This window comes from Marmota monax, unplaced genomic scaffold (genome assembly GCF_021218885.2).
Source record: "Marmota monax isolate L192 unplaced genomic scaffold, Marmota_monax_Labrador192_F-V1.1 WCK01_AAM20220418_F8-fsc00090, whole genome shotgun sequence".
In the NCBI taxonomy this organism is placed as follows: Eukaryota; Metazoa; Chordata; class Mammalia; order Rodentia; family Sciuridae; genus Marmota; species Marmota monax.
This window is the reverse complement of record NW_026695219.1, coordinates 2,096,433-2,110,913: the sequence shown is the minus strand read 5'-3', so window position 1 is coordinate 2,110,913 and position 14,481 is coordinate 2,096,433. Positions and strand designations below refer to the sequence as shown.

At 33.4% G+C, this 14,481-nt stretch overlaps 1 protein-coding gene across 2 annotated transcripts in view; it reads right to left on the bottom strand.

The window, feature by feature from the left end:
* The window catches only part of Fmn2 (formin 2), a 377,915-nt gene that overhangs the window by 170,427 nt on the left and 193,007 nt on the right, over positions 1-14,481 (bottom strand). For both annotated transcript variants that reach the window (XM_046432483.2, XM_058575194.1), the window contains exon 8: positions 6,800-6,861. In XM_046432483.2, coding sequence (XP_046288439.1) covers positions 6,800-6,861 — 62 coding nt within the window. The remainder of the gene's footprint in view (positions 1-6,799; positions 6,862-14,481) is intronic.

Below are 14,481 nucleotides of genomic sequence, written 5' to 3'. Positions count from 1 at the left end.
TGGAATATTACTCAGCCTTAAAGAAGAATGAATTTATGGCATTTGCAGGTAATGGACAGAGCTGGAGAATATCATGCTAAGTGAAATAAGCCAAATATCTAAAACCAAAGGCCAGATGTTTTCTCTGATAACAAACAAACTAATCATGGATTTCAAGGTCTTAGAAAATTGAGAACAAACCAAATCCCAAGCCAGTAGAAAGAAAGAAATAACAAAGATCAGAGCTGGTATTAATAAAGAATAAAAGAACAATGCAAGGATTGATGATACAAATAGTGTTTTGAAAAGATCAACAAAGCAGACAGATTGTTACCCAAACTAGATGAAAGCAAAAGACGACCCAAATGAATTAAATTAGAGATAAAAAGGTAACACAATACAGTAAACAACACTGAAGTCCAAAGGATAATAAGGGACTATTCTGAAAACTTATATTCCAATAAATTGGAAAATCTAGAACAAATCTAGAACAAATAAAATTTTTAGAACCATACAACCTACCAAAACTGAACCAAGAGGATACAGAAAAATTAAACAGAAAAATAACAAGCAATGAGATTGAAGCTATAAGAAAAAGCCTCCCAATAAACCCAATTAAAAAAAGCCCAGGGCCAGATGGATTCATGACTGAAATTTATAAGATCCTTAAAGAAGAACAAACACCAAAGCTCCTCAAATTATTACACCAAATAGAAAAGGAAGGAACGCTCTGAACTCCTTCTGTCAGTGTGATGCTGGTCATGAAGCATAGAAGTATACATCAAGGCTAGAAAATTACAGAGTGATATCCTTGATGAACACACATGTAAAAATCATTAATAAAATACTTGAAAACCAAACTCAACAATACATTAAAAAGATCACACATTACAATCAAGTTACTTTTATTCCAGAATAAAAGAGTGGTCCAACATACAAAAATCAATAAATGTAATACACCCTACTAAAAAAAAAAAAATAACAAAAATCACAGGATCATTTCAATAATGCAAAAAAAGCATTTAATGAAATTCAAAATTGCTTTATGATAAAAACCCTAAAGAAAGTAGGAATAGAAAAAAACTTATTTCAATACAACAAAGGTTTTATGTGACAAAATCAAAGCTAACCTTTTTCTAAGATTAGCTGAAGAGGGCAAAACTGAAAGAATTTCCTCTAAAATCATGAATCAGTTCTCCTGTTCATTATAGCCCTTAAAAAATTTAGCCAGATCAATTAGGCAAGAGAAAGAAATAAAAGGGATACAAACAGAGAAGCAAAAAAATTGAATTTTCTCTGTTTACCACTGATATGATCCACTATTTTGAAGATTTTCTTAAAGGTTCCACCAAACAACTTCTAGATCTGATAAACATAGTTAACAAAAGAGCAGGATATAAAATCAATAGCTTTCCCATACACCAATTATCAACCTGCTGCTAAAGGAACCAGGAAAACAATTCCATTCATGAGAGCTTAAAATGTATCTAGGAATTAACCTAACCAAGGAGGTGAAAGACCTCTACAGAGAAAATTACACAATGCCAGAAAAAGAAATAGAAAAAGATACTAAAAGATGAAAAGACCTCATATGTTCATGGATTGGCAGAATTAATATTATTAAAATGGCTATATCACCAAAAGCAATTTATAGATTGAATGTATTCCCCATCTAAACGCCAATGATATTATTCTAAAGAGCTAGAAAAATAAAACAAAACTAAAATTCATATGAAAGAACAAAAGACACAGATTAGACAAAACAATCTTGAGCCAAAAAAAAAAAGAAGAAGAACAATAATGCTGGAAATATCATAATAATACCTGATTCCAAATTATAGTATAAAGCCATAATAAAAAAATAGCATTGTAATAGTATATAAACGGACTGTAGATAAACGGAATAGAATAGGATAGAAGCCAATCCTACACAGTCACAGTCATCTGATTCTTGACAAAGGTGCCAAAAATATACACTGGTGTAAATCATATATCATTTATCAAATGGTACTGGTAAAAAATGGATATTCACAATGTATAAAAATAAAACTAGATGCCTCTTTCATCCTGTACAAAAGTCAACTCAAAATGAATCAAAAACCAAGATATAGCACCAGAAACTTTGCAAAAGCTTGAATAAAACATGGGAAACACTTGAACATGTAAGCACAGGCAACTTCTGGACTAGTACTCCTACAGCTCAGTAAATAATTGATAAACAGAACAGCAAAATTTAGAAAGCTTCCACATAGAAAAGGAAATGTAGAGGAGTAGTAGTAGTGTGTAGACACAGACTACACAATAGGAGAAAATCTCTGGCAGCTTCTTTTCTGAAGGAGAATTCAAATCCAGAATGTATAAAGAACAAAAATAATCAACACCAAGGCCACGAATAACAAATTCAATACATGTGCAAATAAACTAAACAGAAATTTCTCAAAAGAAGAATTTAAAATGCCCAACTATTATATGAAAAATGTTCAATATCTTTAGCCACCAGGAAAATGCAAATCAAAACTACATGGAGATTCCATTTCACTCCAGTCAGAATGGCAATCATCAAGAATACAAATGATGATAAAATGCTGGCAAGGATGCAGGGAACCTTTATTCACCGTTGGTGGGAATGTAAATTGGTGCAGTCAATATGGAAATTAGTATGGAAGTTCCTCAAAAGATTAGGAATGGAAATACCATGTTATTGAGCTATAGCTTTCCTTGTATTTATACCTGGTATGAAATACCTGGTATTTATACACACAGTGCTAAGAAAAAATAAAAACTCTGCCAACCAAGAATACTTTCACTTAAAAAGCTGCGTTTCACAAATGAAGGAAAAATAATTTCAACAAACCCAAGCTAAGAAGTTGATCACCACTAGACCTCCCATATATGAACTGTCCAAAAAACTTCTTTAAGCTGAAATAAAATTGTTAATTAGTAACATAAATCATTCAAAAAGCAGAAAATTCAGTAGTATAGATAACACAGAGCCATAATTAGAATCCTCCAAGTTTTTAAATGATGTGTGTAACTGTATCGATAGTATGATCATTAAAAGCTAAAACTATTAATAACAATTGTAGTTAATATAACTTTTCAACAGATACATATTATGAAGTGATATAAATTCTAACATCAAAAACATAAAATGTGGAAGGAGGAATATTTATCAGCCAAAATGTGAACAGAACTTTACAGAAAGAGAAAAAAAAAATCCAACTAAAACAATGGGCAAGAGATCTTCCTCCCAAAAAAGGCATCAAATTTATCCAAAACACCACTCATCCTTAGAGAAATGCAAACTTAAACCACAATGTAGATCACTTCACAGCTGTCAGAATAGCTATGATTTTAAAAACCAAAATAAAAAATCTGTTAGTGGGGACATAGAAAAAAGGGAACTCCTGTATACTGTTGGTGGGTATATAAATTAGTATAACCAATATGGAAAACTTGTATGGATGTTCCTTGATAAAACTAAAAATAGAGCTGATGGTGTCAGTGGTGGAGTGTTTGCCTACCAGGTACCCAGGCTGTAGCTTCAATCCCCAACACCACAAAACACAAACATCAACAAAAAATTAGAAATAGAATTACCATATGATCCAGATATCCTACTTCTGTTTATATACCAAAAAGATTTGAAATCATCATGTTGAGGAGATATTGGTACCCATGTACACTGCAGCAGTATTCACAATACCAAGGGGAAAAAAAAAATCAACCTAAGTTCCCCCAATGAAACAAAAAAGAAAATGTGGTACATATACACAGTGAATACTACCTCAGTCTTCAAAGGATATTTTTCATTTAAAACAAAATGGATGGAACTGAACAACATTATCCTAAGTAAGTGAAATAAGACAGGCACAAAAAGAAAAATGCTGCTGCTATTATTTGTATGTGGAATCTGAGAACTCAAAGAAGTAGAAAGTAGAATGGTAGTTGCCAGGACAGCACTGTGGGGATAATGTGAAGATGATGATCAGAAAATGCAAAGACTCATTTAAACAGGAGTAATAAGATCCTTTTAGATATATTATACACTGTGAAAAATATAGTAAAAAGTATTGTACATTTAAACATTGCTAAGAAGTGGCTCATGCTTGTAATCCCAGCAGCTCAGGAGGCTGAGGCAGGAGGATCACTAGTTCAAAGCCAGCCTCAGCAACTTAGCAAGCCCTAAGCAACTTAATGAGACATTTCTTCTAAATAAAATATAAAAAAGGGCTGGGGGGTGTGGCTCAGTGGTTAAGCACCCCTGAGTTCAATCCCCAGTACCAACACACACACATAAACACACACACACACGAGAGAGAGAGAGAGAGAGAGAGAGAGAGAGAGAGAGAGCGCCTGCGAGTGAGCAAGCTAAGAGACTACATTTCTAATGTTCTTACCACAAAAAAGTATTTGAGATGATGGTTATATTAATTAGCTTGATATAATTATTATATATTTTATTCACAAATCAACATTATTTTACTTCATAAATATATATAATTATAAATTGCCTCTTACAATAAAACTTTAAAAAAATTTGCACTGAAAAGGTTTTTTTTTGAAGAACTTAGATGCATTCTAAGTAGCTACAGAGCTTGTCGTGAGTCAGAAATTTACATTTAGTGAAATTAAATTACTTTAAAAAGCTAAAAACTACTAAATAAAATATTCTAAATCAGAATAAAATAAACATTTATAAATATACTTGTCCTCAATGTTCTATAATGATTTTCAATATATATATTTATACACATGGATATGCCAGGTTTAAATACAACATTTATTCACACATATATATATAATATATATGCAGGATAGATAGATACACACAACATCCAACATCTTAGCTCATTATGATCTGCATTAGAAATTACTTTCTTATAGTATTTCCTCACTTTTTCCAGATGGCCCACAAAATAGAAACTCTGTACCTCCAAATGGTTGTTTTTAAATACTCATTTCACTGGAACACTAATATACTGAATACATGATTGTTTTCTTTTTTTTTTTCTTTCACTTTTTACAGCTGATAACTATATGATAGTTATCTCAGTCCTTTTCCATGACTGGGTCTCACTGAACACATGTGCTCACAGTGCTTTCTGGGTCACTACTCTGTGCTTGATTGATGATGGTATGCTGCACCATGAGAAATATTCTCTTCCAAAGATTTCAATTTCACAAGGAAGACCCTACATACATATGTTTTAAAGAGAACAAATTCAGGAGTGGACAAGGAGGTTGAATACAGAGTCCTCAATGTAATGGTCAGAGAAAACCACCTATATCCTGTCCATCATGTGTAACTCCCAGAGCCAGGAATTCTTTTGACTTGAGACAGAAAAGTCGAGAATGCAAAAGAGCATAAAGCCTTAAATATCATTAAGATTATAGGCAACAGCAGAAAAAAAAATTGAAAAATGAATTATAGACAATTCAAGACAAAATAGGATCACACTGAGACATTTTCCTAAATATAATAAAAAAAACTGAAATGGACATTGCTTTCTTATTCCATAGAGCAATATAGTTAATGCCATATCTTTGCTAAAACCATTTGATAATGTATGATTGCAGAGACTGTACTTCTAAAAAAGTCACTGATTATCATGCTGTGGGTTATTTACTTCTAATACCTTATTTCCTTTGCCACTTTTTAAGGAAAAGAGCTATACACAAGAAAAGCTAAAATGTGCTGCCACTTGGTGAAGTAAATTGTGGGTACATACTAGCTGTGTGACCTTGTGAAGTCATTTAACCTGTGTCTTTTTCCTAATGTGTAAAATAGGGATAATTAGAGCACCTGCCTATAGATCATTAGGAAGATGCAAATCGAAGCCACAATGAGATAATGCTTAGGATGATGAAAATGTGAAAATAAAGGCAACTCTTGCACACTATTGGAGGGAATATAAACTGGTACAGTCATTAGGAAAACAACATGGAGGTTCTTGAACAAACAAAAACAGAACTTATAGTTTGTCCAGCAATTTCACTTCTTCCTATATTTCTAAAGGAAATGAACTCGTATGTAGAATAAATAGCTACACCCCTGTATTCACTGCAGCATTATTCACATTAGCCAAAATATGAGAACAAGCTAAGTGACATTGATAAATGGATAAGGAAATTATTGTACATATATGTAATGTAATATTATTAAGCCATTAAAGAAATCTTGCCATTTGCAAAAACACAGAAGAACCTGGAGAATATTACGCTAAGTGAAATAAGCCAGACATGAAAGACAATCTATAAAACTGGAACTCATAGAAGCAGCAGTATAACAATAGTTGCACAGGGGTGGAGAAGTCAGCAAAGAAGGGTAATATTTTTTGGCTAAAAGGTATAAACTTTCAGTTATAAAGTGACTAAGTTCTGGGGACCTATTGTACAGTAAAAGATGTGCTAATATGATTCTGGTAACCATTATATAATGCATATGTATATATTAAATCACCATACTCTACATGAACTTTGTCAATTAAATATTTTAAAATTTTAACACTGTGTGTGTAAAGGGCACAGAATTATTGTTAACCTAAATTAGCTCCTGAATAAGCATTGACTATTATTTCAGAAGAGGAAATGAGTGATCTCATAAGTAACATGTTTTGAATCACAATCTTTAAAACCATAAAATCACACATTTTCAAAATATGCTCCTAGAAAATACTGTAACAAACTGCCACTTACATAAAATCACTGCTCCCAGATCAAATTTCCTTAAAGGACACTAACACAACCAGCCCACATGTGCAGACATGTATTATATATGCTTCATATACTCACACATAAAATTCCTTCTATTACTCACATTCTCATAGAGAGCTTGAAGAGTCTCCAGGTCAACCACTGAGTTGTCCAAGTTCACAACAGCTGTGGGGGAAAAAAAAAGACAAAGGAAAAGAATATAAATTGCCATAAGCCTGCTGTGAAAAGATGTTTGGCCAGCTCAGGCAATAAAGTTCATTGAAGCAGTCAGAGGGCTTATTTCAATGCTTCCACTTATCCCACTCCAGAGACCATGTTTCAAGAATTTCAATGGTCCAGATGTCAAATGTTAAGGCTTTCACTTGTTCCTCAAATACTAAAATGAATATGGCCCAGTCAAAGGTCAGGGAGAAGCTGTCTTTCATTGTCCATCTGAATAAATTTGAAAAATCTCTGCTTAGTACCAGAAATGGATAAATCATTCCTAAAACTGCTATGTCTTAGTTTTGTACCAATAAATATTTATACTTGCTAATTTACCTAAAACCTTGCACAATGGGTAAATCTAATCACTAAACTGACAGACATGGTATAGAAAAGATAGATGTATTTCCTGCTATAATTCCTTGAATTGTTATAATCAAAGGACAATGAGGGCTGAGGTTGTGGCTCAGTGGTAGAGTGCTTGCCTAGCATATGTGAAGCGCTGAGTCTGATTCTCAGCACCACATATAAATAAATACAATAAAGATCCATTGACAACTAAAAAATATATTTTTAAAAAAAGGACAATGATATTGGTATTGAAATTAGTGCAGATTCATCATTAAAAATCTTTTCTTAAAATACAGCAACTCATGATTCCATCAAAACCGAAGAAAGATCAGTGAAGGAGGGGAATTGTGGGGGAGGGAGGAGGGACAGAATAAGGGAACATCAGTGGAATGAATCTGACCTAACATATGTGAATATACCACCATGAATAATAATAATAAAAAAAAACCTATAAGTAAACAGCAAATAGATCAGTAGAGTACAAAGAAGGAAATGGGGAGGGAGAAGGAAGAGGAAAGAGGAAATGCTGGGGCCTCAAGTAGAGAAAATTTTATTCCATTCTTTTATAATAATGCCAAAATGAATCCTAATGTTATGTTTAACTAAAAAGGACTAATAAAAATAAATAAAAATTTTAAAAAGCATCAAAAAATAAATAAAAAACTACCCATGATTATAAGGGAAGAAGCAGAATAGACAATCAGGAAACCTAGAATACATTCTTTAAATGCATTTCTTGGCCTGGAAGTATTGTGGTATATTTTTGGGGTACATGTGGCCTATTACTTGGTTTAAGCATAGATTAACCAAAATCATTCTGCATTTCCCACATACACATTAGCTAGAAAGACGTTACATTTGCCCAGACGGATTTCTGCCAAGTAGCCAGGGAACCTCTTGAAGGATTAAAGATTTCCAAGAGAAAAATTATAATGTGGATGATCACAAATTGGATATATTTATTTTGATAACTGAGGCATTTTACCATGTTTCTTCTCTCAAAGCTTAAAGTACACACGAGACATTTCCCAGTTGACTCTGGCAAAATTCCAAGAAAGAATTAAGAAATAAAAGTGGGAAATGGAAGAACAGAATGGATGAGAAATCTAACCAAGGTAATTTAGCATTTCTGGGAACAGAGCCCAGATTCACCAACAATTATACCAAATAGAATGTGATACTTCCCCCCTAATAATAAGCTACTATCTCAATATAAAAAATAGGCCTCCAATATAAATATAAGAATTTACAATTCTCACACGAATCTTTTTATTCCTTAGACCTTGTCAAGCATAGCACAAACTGTTTAATGTTTCAATGTAGCAAATATCTAGTCCAACTAAATGTGACTATACTTGAAAAATTAAAGAGATTAACTAGTAATTTCTGTTGGGGAAATATGTAACAAAATGTAAAACAAAACAAAATAAAGCTAATAAAGACAGCAAACTCATGTATGGAATTATCTTCTTTAGATTTATGCAGAGTCTGGAGCTAAAAAAAAAAAAAATACTAAGTGAAACAAAATTTCTGGCTTGAGAATTCACTAGCTAGGTAATAGTCCAGTAATTTTCTGTATTCCTTTAGTGACATAGTGAGAGATTGGTTGGAAAATTATGAAGGAATATGTCAAGAGCTTTATAATGTTTTGAACAACCAATAAAAAAAAATTAAAAAAAAAAAAGAAAATTATGAAGGAAATGTCAATGATCAATTTAGTTTAAGATTTCATCCTTAGAACATGGAAAAACTACACAACAAAATCATTCATATTTAAACAAAAGTCATAAAAGATGTTTTTCATTGGACTATCCACCATTTTTAAAAACATACTATTATCACTACAAGCTTTCTGTACATGAAACTTGTAAAAATGCTGAGATTTCATATCTTTTTCTCTCATGAAATGCTATGTACCTACAAAAAAAATTTAAATATCATATGTTCCTAAAAGACTTTTCAAAAAATCCTAACCCATGAAACCTCATTTTTTATTTATGCACAGAAAATCTCACTGGAGATTTTCCACACAATTACTGTTTCTCCACACAATTTTCTCTTAGTTTGCTTCATATTTGAGAGATGTTAACTCAATTCCAATGGGCATCAGCAGTGTTGAGGATACAATATGTCATCCTTATGTAGCTGAAAAGAAAGGAAAATTAGCTTCCCAGAGATGAATGGACACAGAGATGGGAGTTCTAGGAAGGAAACAGATAAAAATATGTAATTTGAGAAAGATTAAGGTTATTGAAGTGCCAGACTTCCACAATTTAAAAAGCATCTGTGAACATTTCAGAATATAGGACATAGATTAAAATTAATGTTACTAGATTTTTAATAATGTCTTCCATTGCTCCCTCCCTTAAATCTGTGATTAGGTAGGCGGTGCATTTTCAATTGATTCAGGTTTAAAATGAAGGAAATTAGATAATGCATTCAACAAAGTATTCAGCAAATGTCAAGTGTTTCCTATACATCAAGGATTATACTAGTTTACTAGAAATGTTAACAGTTAATTGCAAAATAATAAGTTGAGATTAGAGCTATGGGGTGGGAATGTGCTTAATTTTCAAGTCCTGAAAGTCTGCAGACAGCTGAGAAAACTCCAATCAGATTTCTAGTTACAATCACACTAATGGAAAAAATACATACATATATATATATATATATATATATATATATATATATATGTATTTAAATGCATATATATACAAGATATACATATATACACATATATATGGTTGGAGGTGCAGGTTTTGCTCTCCTCTCACATGTGAGGCCCTGGGTTAAATTCCCAGCAAACCTACCACCACCACACACAAAATAAACAAATACACACACACACACACACACAAATATAAAAGGTGGTAAAAGATTCAAATAATTCTCATTTCCAGGTCCAAAATTTCAGCCTTGTTTAGGGAGTTAAACATCTGAGTATCGCAATTATATCAAGATAATAATGGCTCAAAAAGGAACACTATTTCTATGAGGTATAGTTCACTGATGTAAAAAGAATGTAGAACATGGAATTGAACTAAACTATGTTTAAATTTAAATTTTATTTGCTGCTACATTACTTCAAGTAAGTTATTTAATAATTTGTAGATCGTGTATTAGGGGGTAAATACCAGAAAACATTAGCAAAGTTTTGATCTTGGGTATTCATGGCAACCAAAGGCAATAACAACAATAAAAAGTCTGGAGTGTAGTTGGCTAATTCCTTTTTTCATGTGAAATGTTTTTCACCCAACTTCAACTGTTAGGAGATCCTTTGGACTCTAATTAAGCCTTATTACCAAATTCAAAGTTGAACAATTTTCTGTGTATTTCTAGTTGTGTTTCAATTCCCTCATGTATCAAAGAGAAAAAAAATACAACTGTTTCTATTGAGGGATGCACTTTTACCTGAATGATGAAATATTAGAACCAAATGTACAACCTGACATATCACTGTTGGGTGTTGTTCACTACACACTACCTCGTAATTATCAAGCCTTTAAACTATTAAGTGAAGACTAGACTTTAGACCATAAATAAGTCTGGAATTCAGGACTTTCAGTGATATTTAATTCAGATTATTTTATCCTCTAATATTCAACTAAGTGCTACTGTGATTATAGTTCAGATTAGAAGCCACATCTATTTCCTTCTCAGTACTTAAAAACATTTCAGGAACACCCATCATTGTCTGGGTGCCATGTCACTGCCACTTCTTCTCAACCTACAAACAAGTCCATAATTTGCTTTTAATTATTTTTCAAATATATATGCATATATGTATAAATATATATTTATATATATTCAGATTTAACCAGGAAGCAGGAAGCATCTGTTCTGTTTTTATGTAGAAGGGTACAAGAAAACAGGAGGCATTAAAAGGAAACACTGGCCCTTTGTGCACATTAAGAGTATAGCATCTTCAACAAATGGTGCTGGGAAAACTGGAAATCCATATGCAACAAAATGAAACTGAATCCCTTTCTCTCGACATGCACAAAAGTTAATTCAAAATGGATCAAGGAGCTTGATATCAAATCAGAGACACGCCATCTGATAGAAGAAAAAGTTGGCTACGATCTACATACTGTGGGGTCGGGCTCCAAATTCCTCAATAGGACACCCATAGCACAAAAGTTAATAACTAGAATCAACAAATGGGACTTACTCAAACTAAAAAGTTTTTTCTCAGCAAAAGAAACAATAAGAGAGGTAAATAGGGAGCCTACATCCTGGGAACAAATCTTTACTCCTCACACTTCAGATAGAGCCCTAATATCCAGAGTATACAAAGAACTCAAAAAATTAGACAATAAGAGAACAAACAACCCAATCAACAAATGGGCCAAGGACCTGAACAGACACTTCTCAGAGGAGGACATACAGTCAATCAACAAGTACATGAAAAAATGCTCAACATCTCTAGCTGTCAGAGAAATGCAAATCAAAACCACCCTAAGATACCATCTCACTCCAGTAATATTGGCAGCCATTAGGAAGTCAAACAACAACAAGTGCTGGCGAGGATGTGGGGAAAAGGGTACACTTGTACATTGCTGGTGGGACTGCAGATTGGTGCAGCCAATTTGGAAAGCAGTATGGAGATTTCTTGGAAAGCTGGGAATGGAGCCACCATTTGACCCAGCTATTCCCCTTCTTGGTCTATTCCCTAAAGACCTAAAAAGAGCATGCTACAGGGACACTGCTACATCGATGTTCATAGCAGCACAGTTCACAATAGCAAGACTGTGGAACCAACCTAGATGCCCTTCAATAGACGAATGGATAAAAAAAATGTGGCATTTATACACAATGGAGTATTACTCTGCATTAAAAAATGACAAAATCATAGAATTTACAGGGAAATGGATGGCATTAGAGCAGATTATGCTAAGTGAAGCTAGCCAATCCCTAAAAAACAAATGCCAAATGTCTTCTTTGATATAAGGAAAGTAACTAAGAACAGAGTAGGGACGAAGAACAGGAGAAGAAGATTAACATTTAACAGGGATGAGAGGTGGGAGGGAAAGGGAGAGAGAAGGGAAATTGCAAGGTAATGGAGGGAGACCCTCAGGGTTATACAGTGGAGGGGGTAGAGGGGGAGGAGGGGAGGGGAGAGGTGGGGAGGGGGGAGGGTGGATGATGGGAAGGGCAGCGGAGCACAACAGACACTAGTATGGCAATTTGTAAATCAATGGATGTGTGGCTGATGTGAATCTGCAATCTGTGTATGGGGTGAGGGTGGGAGTTCATGACCCACTTGAATCAAAGTGTGGAATATGATGTGTCAAGAAATTTGTGATGTTTTGAACAACCCACAATAAAAAATTAAAAAAAAAAAAGTCTGATATAAAAAAAAAAAAAAGAGTATTCATTTCTCAAATGTGCTAACTTTCCAGGATTAAAATTAGTAGAGGTGTTAACCTCTTCTTTAAGCAACTTATAAATGACCATGTGTTAATAATCACTCCAGACTAAGATGGATAGAAATTTTATTTTTAGCCTAAAATTTTATAAAATACTGATGACGTGCTAAATGTTGAGAAACAGAACACTACTCTTTCAAGATCTCATACAACAGGCCGTGCATCTTTTTTTTTTTTTTTGAGAGAGAGAATTTTAATATTTATTTTTTAGTTTTTGGCGGACACAACATCTTTGTTTGTATGTGGTGCTGAGGATTGAACCACGCCGCACGCATGCCAGGCGAGCATGCTACCACTTGAGCCACATCCCCAGCCCCCAGGCTGTGCATCTTTAATCAAGACACTAAGCTTCTCTGAGACTTTCTTAGGTGAGATATAACTTTTGTTTATAGCATATGTTTATCATGTGGAGAAAATAGATAATGTAAAGTCAAGATCATTGTATTGTCTTGAGCAACTAATAAAACAATTTTTTTTAAAAGAAAATAGATAATGTTATTGAGAGAAGGATAATTCAAAAAGCCTTAGAATCATTTGTATAATTAAGTTTAAAATGTGTATTATTTTTTAATACATTGGTTAGAAACTAGAGTCAGAACCGAAAATATGCTAGCTTAAAATTAGGTTCAGGATTAAATATTTGCTTTTAAAAATCAAAAGTGAAGTGCAAAAATAGCTCTTCCTTTAATGAACTCCACAGGCATGAGTTCAGTAAGACCCAAAGCCATTGTTATTAAACAATAGTGATACAAAATGAAGAGTGAAAAAGCTCATTTTGTAACTTGAATAGTTAACCTAAAATATAAAATATGCCTCAAAATAAAATGTCCAAATAGAAAGAAAATCCCTTTTAATGTTAAGATATTATAGGATATAAAATGAATTAAGGAAAGAGAAATTAAAAAGCAACCAAGGACTACAGACCAAGGTAGGAAACAATCTTTCACTAGACACATGACATTATTCGCAAGCAGATGACAATCCACTGTTCATTCTCTGCCATTTGGTCTTGCAATTACCATGTCCTGCCTTCTTCAGCATCAGAAACATGGGACAGGTGTCTCATTCAAACCTACTAAGATGATATATCACCAACAGATCAGAAAGCAAGCAACATATCTGCCTGAATGTCTGCATGACATTCCTGTCTCTGTGCTTACAAATAACTGCACAGAAAGAAAAGGAACATATTTTAAGAACTTGACTTAAAAGAAATTTTTCAAACAAAACACAAATTATTAGCCAACTTTGCAAAACTTTTGCATATTTCAGTAGCCAGTTGAAGTAGTTCGCTTTAATTTTCAACATGATGTGATATACATTCTTGATGAATGCAACATCTTAAACCATTGAACCTGCTAGTGCCTGACTTTCTCCAACTCTTATGGGTTCTTTTTGTTTGTTTATTTGTTTTTACTCAGGGATCTACTGGATGGGATAGGACTGGAACAGTTTCCAAGCTGCATAGATGGTCCCTTCCTTCCACTAGCCCTGAATGCTATCCCAGTCACTGTAGTCTCCTCCCTTAATCCTTCCTATGTGATTTGTTAAAGTGGACAAAAAGACTCTGCTGCCAACTAGAAAATCTCACGGTATTTATTATCAGATTTATTATTTATTCATTTTTGAAAAATAAGCTACACTAAAGCTTAAGAATACATTTATCATCTCAAAGTTCTTTGTAGGTCAGGATACTGATACAGCTTAGCTGAGGGTCTCTGCCTTAAGGTTTCCCATAAAAAAAAAAAAAACAAAAAAAAACCTGCAATCACATATGTGTTGGCCAGAGCAATATTCTCAT